Genomic DNA, 10627 nt, shown 5'->3' with positions numbered 1-10627 from the left:
AGCAACTTGAAGACACACAGAGAGCAACTGTTTCCTAACATTTAGCACTGTGCTTTCTTCACTGCTTGCTTCCACTATAAGGTAAGATTTCTCTTTCTGCAAATAAGACAATAGACTTCCTTTTGACATATAAGGCATGATGATCCCTGGAGCTGATCCCAGGTCAGCACACACACCAATGAGAGACAGTACATTAGGATTATCAAAGTTTGACATCAGTAGGCACTCTTCAAGAAGACAATCGACATCACTCTTTGAAAATGGTCCTATAAATTTATCCAATTTTTTAAAATTAGTTATTATGTATCACTTGTATACCTTTGAGTGTTTTTAAAGCAATTTCTTGTTGACTTTCTTTCATAGTTGCTTTATAAACAATTCCAAACTCACCTAATGCATGCAAACAGTGTTAATGTCTATACTGACCACTATGTTAAACCTTGGCCAATGGTTTCTTGTATTTCAATCTGTGAAGACGGTATTAAATATTTGATCAACCTCTGCTTCATAACAGTGTCATCTGTAGATGTCTCTTCATTTTGATGATTTACTTCTTTAATTCAAAATAAATTTTTATCACAATACAAAATTTACTTTGATAAGCTGAATTCAAATCCAGAGAAATTCTGGAGTCGTCTAAAGGGGACAAATTATCTACATAAAGATATTATCAACTTCACTTACCAACACAATGCAAGTCCAAATTTACAAGTTTCTTCTTTCTGTTCCTCCTAACAATTATCACAATCACAAATACTATGATAATACAAACACAGAGTACTAGCACCAATACAACAGGAGCTACAATTGTTAGCATTGAAGATGATAACTGAGGAGTTTCAGTTGAGGGTAGATTTGTCACTGATGAATCAAGTGAAGAAGAAACAGGTCCAACTGATGAAGGATAAGTAAAGAGGCATGTTTATACCCAAAAACAAATGATTTACACTTACCTGCTGCCTCACATTCACAGCCATTAATTTCATATCCTAATTGACACTCAGTACAACAACTGGAATTAAGCAATTGACATCTTAAACAATTAGACACTCCACATGAACCTATTAACATAAAACCATATGAATAATAAACATAGTCTTTTACCACAGGTACATCCATCAGGATTCAAATAGAAACCAGATGAACAGGTTTCATTGCAAGGATTGAGAGTAGTGACAGTTACAGTAACAGCTCTATTGTCATCATTAGCATTGTCTTGATCTGACACTCCATTTCTTGCCATCACTTGTATTTCGTATGTTGTGAATGGAGTTAATCCCATTAGTGTGTAGTTTGTATGCACTGTACTATATTCCATCAGACTGATTGAGCTGTTAATGCTGATGACATAATAAAGATCAGTTCTGCCTCCATTATAAGCAGGCTCAAGCCAGGAAATGCTAATGATAGTCTCTGCAACTGAAGTGTTTGTTAAGTTCTGAGGTGAGCTAGGAGGAGCTAAATTTAAAAAATAATTCATTGTATATATAATAAATCATGCTCACACTACTTACCAGTGCAGTTCACAGCAATACCTTCATGAGGTGCTCTATAATAACCAGACAGACACTGGCAGGACACAGAACCAGGACTAGCTGAGTAGCTGTTATTAGGACAACCATTACAATCACTGTCTCCTGCGAATGGCTTGTAGGTGCCTTCTTCACAAGCTACAGTGGACATAAATTAATGATTACTGTAACATTGAATGTGTGTGGCTGTGACAAAAAAAATTTTAAAGATCAAAGTGGCTACAAATAGCTACATGTGGGCTTAGCCACAACATTTAACACTAAAGTAGACTAAGCATGCATTAATAAAAATCTGTACCTTGACAAACTGTACCATTAGCTTCATATCCAGCATTACATTGACATGAAGCTGATCCAATCCACAATCCTAATATCCTACAACTTATACTTAAACTATTTGATGATGTAGGACTAGCATTATCAATGCAAGTAGCAATCACGTTTTTATCTGGATCAAAGCCCCCTTGAGGAGCTACTGTCTCTGGATAGACAGCTTTATTCAATACTTGATAAGGACAGACATTGTAGAATACCACAATTCGATTAATGACAGTACAAGATCCTTGGTCCCATATAGCCAGATACAGACCAGAACTAGACACAGCAAATGACTCAGAGTCTGTAGTAGCCCCTTCCTCAGCAGTGTGTATCAGACGAACACCAGCATATGAATAATAACTGATATTTCCTCGGTTTATGTCATCTGGTTTATCAGTGTCAAATGTCTGCACTTCAAATGTCTGCTGCTGGCCACACTGCTGGCTTGAGCACACCAAATTTGATGAGAATGTTAAATTGACTCTTAATTGACTTATTCCTGGTTCACTAATGTTAATGTATTGTGTTATCAACCAATTGCTCTGGAATGAAGATGTTCCTCCAGGGATCAGGGCAGCACAAACATTGATTCGATGTAAGCACTGTACTCCTTGATTACCCTCATACCACTACATGAGAATTGAACAATAATAATAATAATAATAATAATAATATAATCTTACAGTATCAACAAATTCAGCAGCACCAGGTCGACCTACTCCCCCTCCATCATAATCAATAGTCAGCCAAGTCCTATTTTCTCCTTCTGCTCCAACAAGAAAAGCTGACCTGTAGTTCTGTGAGTCCAGTAGGATCCTTTCATTAGGAAAAGTGACATTTCTTATTGGTATATCTGAACAAAAAGGTTCAGCATCATCAGGAGCAACACTTTGAGAAGAGACACACTGAAAGAAACTTAAACTGCCAAGCAGTAAAAGGGAAGAACAGAAAAGAGTAGCCATGATATCTTGAAGTGTTCTTCTTCACTCAGCAAACTGTGTATTCATGCCCTTTATGCTGACTGTTAGTTATTATTAGACTTGCAGTGCACGTGCTTGTATAATAATACAAGCATGTGCATAGCAAGCTACATGTAAGTGGTTTAGGTTGCATTAACATTATTAGTATTTTTAAAATAATAATGATAATAATTGTGACAAATATAAACAACACAATAAATAATAAAAATGTTTCTTGATAATTATTATAAAATAAGTACTATCTCCTTCCTTTCCTAAAGCAACACACAGTTAATCCCTACCTCTCTCTTCCTCACTCTCTCTCTCTCTCTCACCTTCTATCCTGAAAGGCTTGTAATGTTTGCAGGTGAAGTGCTCGTGCCTCCATAGCCTGTGACTGTCTGCTAGTGTGAGTTGACATGTACAATGGTACATTCATAACCTACAATGTACATGTACATTGTATACTTTGAATTGACACTTCTCTAGTACATGTACAGTACCTTTACTTGTCCTGCATTAGTTAGTGATGGTAATAATGCAGTATCTGCTTGATCTTCATCCTATTAATCATAATAATGGAAGTTACATGTATATGTACATGCATATCAGCAGCAGCAGCATATTGCATAACAAAGATAATCTACTCATAAAAACCATAAAGTAAGCTGATGTGCAAATACAATTATAACTATTGAATAAACTTCAGAATTGTATCATAATCTAAGTTGAAATTGAAAGAAACTGGAGCCATACATGTATTCATAAATTATTATTAAAAATTCAAAAACCATAAGCATGTACATGTACATGTATAGTACAAGTATTGTACTTGATGTTGGCATCTGTCACTGAAAGTTGCTTCTGCAGTTTGTCTCTCATCAGATGTTACCATAACACCATCTAGTGATTGTAAAGAAGGCAGTTTGTATATCAGTAATGACCTGTGCTGCATTCTTCTGGAGATCTAAGAGAATATACAAAAGTTTAATGCAGGAAAAGATAATTACACATATGCACATGTACTTAACTTACAGGATTGCTAATAATTGATAATTCTATTAAATAAGAAAGACAGCCTAACTTCTCCAGTTCACTATAATCCTAAAATTAAGTACAAAATTTCTTTCTAATACTCTCTCTCTGTCTCTCTCATTCTAACTTGTATCCTATTCATCCCTAGGTAAAGTCTCTCTAAATTCTTCACAGATTCAAAATGTGAGAGATCAGACAATCTATAGCATAAATACAGTGCATAACCTCAATCAGTTTAATGTATTGCATTACAGTACCTGTTCTCTTCAAGGTGGAACTCTTTGAGAGTCACCAAATGTTGCAGTGAGTTTTCTTGCATGCATTTTATTTTATTTCGATCAAGGACTAGCTCAGTTAAATGATGTAGTCCATCCAATCCTTCAATACGACTGATCTCATTTCCTACATGTATACATGTACATTATTGTCCATAAGGATAATGGTCTTTCTCCATCTTCCTTACCTTGTAGAAAGAGAGCTCTTAGTCCAGGGAGTCTGTACAATTGCAAAGGTACTAATGAGTTGATTCCGTTGTATGCTAAGTGAAGGACTTGTAGGTTTTGCATTACAGGATCACCTCCTCCTCCTCCTCCTGATGATGTTGAAGAGGGTCCACTGCCAGTAGGTCTGATAAGGTACTCTACTCGATTGTGATTGAGACAAAGAACCTGAAGAAATCAGAATAGAGAGAGAGAGAGAGAGAGAGAGAGAGAGAGAGAAATTAACATCAGGAGCATTTGAAGAAAGTGTCTACATGCAGAAAGTTGAAGCCAGAGATGTAGAAATTGAGTAAATTAGTGTAAAAATTTAATGTATGCATACATGTATACTGTAGCTGGCTGAAGTTTAAAAAATACCTTTAATTTGCTGAGATGTATCAGGCCAGAGAAACTCGTCAGGGAATTGTGCTCAAGATTCAAACTAAGAGAAAAGAAACCAAAACATCATCACTGACATCATTGTACATGTAAAAAAGCTTCCTCACCTAACTAGATTGTCAAGACTACTAACTGGAGAGAGGTCTACATGCTTTAGGCCACATTGAACAAAGTCCAATTTCTTTATTGCATTGAAGTCATTACTGTGACACTTCTCATAAACCAAGTCTTGGGAGAGTCTAAAAGAAGAGAAAAAGATTGATACAAGTGTAGATTGACCTTAAAATTGTACCTTCCACCAAGTTTCTCCTTCGCAAGCCCAATCTCTGTATTAGTCTGGAGTTGAGGATGGAAATAGAAAGAAAGATAAATTTATCATTATTATTATTATTATTTCTCCATTCATCCTTCCTCACCACTGCTCTTGCATCAATTGCTTTTATAGTTGGGAAGTGATAAATGCAAAACAACCGATAATGAGCTGAGTGACTAGCCAGAGGATTGCAAGTCAAATCTATTGCCACCAAATGAACCAAAGGCTACAGTAGAGAGAGAGAGAGGGGGAGAGAAAGAACAAGTAAATATATGCACATGTACATGCTAGTTGTACCTTTAATGAAAATAATTGTCTAAGATTTTCCAAGTAATTATGACTAGCATAAAACTCTTGAAGTGAAGTTAGTGTCTAAATACATAAGTAGACATGTGCAAATACATTTATACTGTATAATACAGAGTACATCAGTAGTTGTACATGTAGTTCTTTCCCTTACTTCAATGCCAGTGATGTCTCTGATGTAGTTTCTACTGATATTAACGTAAGTTAGCTGAGGGAGAGGAGAGGAGGAGAGAGGTAGAGAGGTCAAGTGATTATTCTCCAGAGAGAGCCACCTCAGGTGAGGGAACCAGTGAAGAGACAAACAGTTTTGAAGATAATTATCATCCAGTGTCAGCTCTTCTAGCTTATGACAAGATTCAATACCCTTGAATTATAATAAAAATTAAAAAAAAATAATGATAACTGAAATACATGTACATGTACATAACAGAAAAAATGCTCTAATTTTAGAGGAGAAAACTTTAAGGAATTGCTAAAATTTTTGGCCATGAGTCATAAAGTATACAAAATTTTTAATAACATTCTTAGATGTCTATACCTGTATATCAGTCAGTGCGTTGCCTCGGAAACACGCCCACTTGAGATTAACGAGTTGATCAAGACATGAAATTTGATGCACGTGCATATCAGTAAGATCAAGGGCTGTGATCTGATTGGCCCATTCTGGCGTGCTTTGCTCAGGACAAAGTCTATAAAATAAAAATATATTAATGTACGTACATGTAAATTTATCTCCTTTTTCTCTGACTCTTAATTCTCTCATTTTCTTCACTCTTTCTCTCACTTGCTCTTAGATATGATTTGTTCTGCTATTGTACAAAGCATTAGTGATGGAGATATATCAATGTCGGTCTGACAGTGAGGAAGGAGAGAGGAGAGGGAGACATGGGATGAGACAAACTGTTTAAGGACGGACGCCTTCTCTTGATCGGTGATAGTCTCGCCGTTAAGAGTCTGGAGGGTGCGTAATGTACCAATAATGTATATCTGAGAATTTTTCTATAGAAAGAAAAATAGAGAAATTAACAAGAAAAGAGAGAAGTTTGTACATGTACATGTAACTAATAGTATAATAGAGTAACTACAGATGTTTAAAATGCTCAAGCAATGATGGCATTTCTAGTAAATATTACATTTTGCTTCCACAAATTGTGACGAAGGTCGAGTGAGAGGAGTGATGGGGCGTGCCTCTTTAAGAGGAGGATGTCTTGATAAGGAAATGATAAAGAGTTCCAACTGACATCGAGTACATGAAGCCTTGGTAGACCCTAAATAATGTAGCAGGAAGTATGAGATGAAATGTACATGTACATGTCAATCCAATTGCATTTAGAGGTAGAGTTAATACCATGTACTAATAGTACACCATACAGGGAGTTTTGGAGCAACTTTAAAAATTCATAAAAAATCTAAACTTGATCGGAATCAGCTCAAACTTTCTACGAAACATAAGTACATGTATATGCATCAGAAAATATTATAAAAATGGAAAATTCTCTCCTAGTCATTTTTGGCAAAATTTGGCCGATGACCCTGTACTATAGTACAGGGACTTTGGCCCAATTTTGGAGCAACTTTAAAAATTCATAAAAAATCCAAACTTGATCGGAATCAGCTCAAACTTTCTACGCAACATAAGTACATGTATATGCATCAGAAAATATAATAAAAATGGAGAATTCTCTCCTAGTCATTTTTGGCAAAATTTGTCCAATGACCCTGTACTATAGTACAGGGACTTTGACCCAATTTCGGAGCAACTTTAAAAATTCGTAAAAAAATTCAAACTTGATCGGAATCAGCTCAAACTTTCTACGCAACATAAAAACATGTACATGTACTTGTATATGAACAAAAAATTGTAAAATAAAAATGTAGGATTTTCTGTACATGTAAATGCATTACAAACCTTTAGGCCATCTAATGTTGCCAAGCGATTGAAACTCAGGTCCAATACATGAAGGTTGGGCTACAAGGAATAGGTATACATATATGTACATGCCCATTTAAAATAGAGCTTAAACTTCATTGATTTAATTACCATGTGGGCAAAGTCCTCAGCAGTTGATATTTCATTGCACGAGATGGAGAGACAGGATAGATGAGGAAGGAGAGAAGAAAAACGAAACCGAGTTAACCGATTGCAAGACAAATCTAACGTCTACAAGAAAGAAAAAAAAGGATAACAAAAAAATTATATTTTAAGTTACATTTACAATGTAGAGACAGTTATTAATAGACTAGTGTTGTACCTTTACAAATTCGAGTGATTTTGATTCTGTTACTTTTAGCAACATATTCTCATCCAACATTACCAGCCTATAACAGATAGAAAATACATGTATACACATAGAGATACAGTACATCATGTACATGTACATGTACATGTATGTAAATTTAGAATACAGTAAATGTGCTATAATAGTACTGTATTTTTTTATCTCCATTGTCTTACTTTGGTCTTCCTTCAGGCTGAGGAAAAGAATTAATCAAATCACTGTCATCATTCTTCTTACTACTCCTGTCCTCCTCCTCCTCTCTCTCTCTCCCCTCACTCTCTCCCTCTCTCCTCCCTCCCTCCTCTCTCCCTCTATCATAAGTCACAGTCACAAGATATTCTGGTAATATTAGTCTAGAGTCATAGACGTAGTACTCTCTCAGTGGTAAGGACTTGACAGACACGGAAGACATTGAGATGTTCCTGTATAAGCAATGAGTGTCTTCTTGCTTTACTGGCCTTGAGAGAGAAATAATAGTGAATTGATATATACATGTACATGTACAGCTATTATTTATGGTACTGTGCATGTACATGACTGCATGTACGTCTCTTTAATGCTTACATTTCTTTCCCAACCAGTTCCGCCATATTCCCAATGTACACTTTACAAAGGAGGAGTTCGCCTTCCAACACTCCTCCATTTTGACCACGCCCACTGTCGATAAATCTTGCCGACTCAGCAATCCCGACGCTATTAGTCAGTACCACATAAGGTCTATCCAGAGTGATGGGACCACACCCACTGTTGCCCATGGCAACCAGGTCCGTCCCTGGCGACCATACGATGAAGAGGTAGTCCAAGAGATCACGAAATGCAGTTTTGGGACTGAGAGATTTAGCTTCTAAGAGAGAGCGAAGAGTGTCCATGAACTGGTTATGGAGTAGCGAGTTTTCTATTCGTAATACTGACTTTATATTTAAATGAGTAATACCCTGTGAGGAGGGAGAGGAGAAGAAAGAATTAATAATTAAAAATGCAGTGTTAAAATTAGTGCTAGAAATATTATTAAAAAATACTAAAGATAATAAAAATGATACTCACAGAAGCACAAGTTGCAATGAATCGTGACATTACTAGCTCGACGCAAGGTCTGTACCAACTGAACTCATCAGTCCCTTGAATATATCTCACGTTACCAGCACTCTGTAGCTCGAGCATCCATTGCCCTATCGTCTTATCTTGCTTATCCCTCACCCTATCTCTCTCAGTGTCCATCTCAGCCTTTAGTGTAGAGAGAGATGAGTCTAGTTGTTCTATTCTCTCTTTAATGGCGCCTATCTTCTTTGCTTTGCAGGTGTCATCGTTAAGATTAGAGTGCTGCTCTAACTGGAGGAAAAGAGAGAGAGAAAAGTTGTACAGTATGAACTGCAATACATTCACTATTGAAGTATAAAAACTCACTGATTTAATGTGTTCGAAGAGCACTCTCATTCTTAGTCCAGTTTCCACGCGATGGGCGGCATACTTCTTGTCTAGTTTGATGTTCTCTTGCCACGAGGTCTGTCTCTGGTTGTGTATCTTTAAACGATAAAACTGTTTCTTCTTATTCACTAGCCCCTATAGCATACATTGATAATAAAAATGTACATGTATGGAAAAAATTAATATAGAATGTACACCTCCTATGCTTCTAATTGTGCTTTTAATTGAGAATATACCAGTACAATGTAACTCTTTTCTACATGTAGTTGAGTACTCTTGGCTTACTTTTATTAAATCTCTGAGTTCAGTGGAGTCCACATCTCTACTGTCCAGCCACTTCAGCCAGGGCATGTGATAAAGGATGAGTGTAGAGTAATTGCAGAGTCGACAGATTGAGGAGGGAGAGTAGAGCGGGTCACAAAGTGAGAGAGATTGGAGTGACGTTAAACAATAGAGCTGAGAGAGCTCCTGAAGAAAGAAAAGAGAAGAAATGAAAAAAATGAAGAGGGTTCAGTTGCACATGTAGAAGTGACTGTCAACTATTGTGCATATTTTACAAGTGATATGTACATGCAAATTTATGTGATGTGCAAATTTTTAAGGATTTGCATGTACTGCTTTACCTCAAGTGATGTAAGAGGGTTGCCGGAAAGATTAAGCTTTCGTAGTCTGTGAAAGGAAGACAGTGATCCGTTGTCAAGCGTTGATATATAATTACTAGCTAAATTGAGGTCTAGTAGCTCAGTTAAAGTATCAATATTCTGTAGAAAGAGAAGAGATGATAAAGAAGAAAGTAAGAATATAAATACAGTAAGGTTTACAAGCTTACTTCGATTTTATTAATTTTGTTATTATTGAGCCACAGCGTCTCAAGTTTAGAAAGATGTGAAATGCCGGTTATTGCCTTTATCTTATTAGAATAGAAATAAACCTTCACCAACTGCGGGCAATTAGTCAGATCCTCAATTACCTAGAGATGAAATAAAAACCAGAAATAAAACATGGTAAAATCAATCATACATGCATATGTACATGTATTTACCTCAATGTCTCCTTCGCAGATCCACAATTCCTTGAGAGAGGGGCAAGATCCAACTCCATTCATGCTGAATATTCTTTGATTGATGATTCTCAGAATGGAGAGGGAGGGAAAATGGGAGAGACCCACTATACGGGGGCAGCCGAAAAAGAAAATCTCGAGGCACTTTACTTTCAAGCCAACACCCTGGGGGAGCTTGTCGTAATTCAAACCATTCACAGTGCACTAAAAAGAAAGAGTGATGAAACGTGTGAGAGAGAAGAAGAGAGATATATATATATATAATGGTAATGAATGTGTTTAACAGATTGGTTTATGGTTTTTAAAATGCTTCAAGTCAGATTGCTCACCAATTCTTGCAGTATGGCCTCATCTCCTTCTTTTTCCGTCTCTTCACTAGCCATGGCTTTTTGTTTCGACTCAATATTCACAGAAAGAAGTGTGATTATTGATACTCTGTCCCCCTGTTGTTCTGTTGCCGTGACAACCGTGTGTAAAGGTGCCACGTGGTTAATTTATTATTCATTGATATTAAAACTTGAC

The 10627-nt window shown here is 36.5% G+C and overlaps 2 protein-coding genes across 2 annotated transcripts in view; both read right to left on the bottom strand.

Annotated features, from left to right (window-relative positions):
• The window catches only part of LOC109581749 (uncharacterized), a gene marked incomplete at its 3' end in the record, with an annotated part of 14929 nt that extends 11987 nt beyond the window's left edge, over positions 1–2942 (bottom strand). The window contains exons 1-10 of the mRNA XM_019996125.1: positions 2534–2942; positions 1831–2479; positions 1515–1670; positions 1105–1458; positions 954–1061; positions 685–894; positions 595–636; positions 440–553; positions 319–390; positions 7–266 (exon numbers count right to left, since the gene is read on the bottom strand). Coding sequence (XP_019851684.1) covers positions 7–266; positions 319–390; positions 440–553; positions 595–636; positions 685–894; positions 954–1061; positions 1105–1458; positions 1515–1670; positions 1831–2479; positions 2534–2812 — 2244 coding nt within the window. The remainder of the gene's footprint in view (positions 1–6; positions 267–318; positions 391–439; positions 554–594; positions 637–684; positions 895–953; positions 1062–1104; positions 1459–1514; positions 1671–1830; positions 2480–2533) is intronic.
• A 61-nt stretch (positions 2943–3003) lies between these two features.
• Positions 3004–10577, bottom strand: LOC100631783 (leucine-rich repeat-containing protein 9-like). The gene is made up of 29 exons (XM_019996157.1): positions 10435–10577; positions 10088–10309; positions 9875–10015; positions 9669–9806; positions 9331–9513; positions 9025–9180; positions 8665–8949; positions 8185–8555; positions 7797–8078; positions 7594–7660; positions 7383–7502; positions 7251–7310; positions 6475–6609; positions 6126–6340; positions 5880–6030; positions 5496–5705; positions 5333–5407; positions 5139–5261; positions 5015–5058; positions 4830–4961; positions 4702–4765; positions 4308–4512; positions 4102–4246; positions 3972–4044; positions 3845–3913; positions 3642–3776; positions 3313–3372; positions 3145–3251; positions 3004–3084 (listed from the first exon to the last, which is right to left on the bottom strand). The coding sequence occupies exons 1-29, from the start codon at positions 10486–10488 to the stop codon at positions 3069–3071; spliced, it is 4038 nt and encodes a 1345-aa protein (XP_019851716.1). The 5' UTR covers positions 10489–10577; the 3' UTR covers positions 3004–3068.
• Positions 10578–10627: the final 50 nt, after the last annotated feature.

This window comes from Amphimedon queenslandica, unplaced genomic scaffold (genome assembly GCF_000090795.2).
Source record: "Amphimedon queenslandica unplaced genomic scaffold, v1.1 AMPQUscaffold_13421, whole genome shotgun sequence".
NCBI lineage: Eukaryota > Metazoa > Porifera > Demospongiae > Haplosclerida > Niphatidae > Amphimedon > Amphimedon queenslandica.
This window is presented reverse-complemented; position numbering and strand designations above follow the sequence as displayed.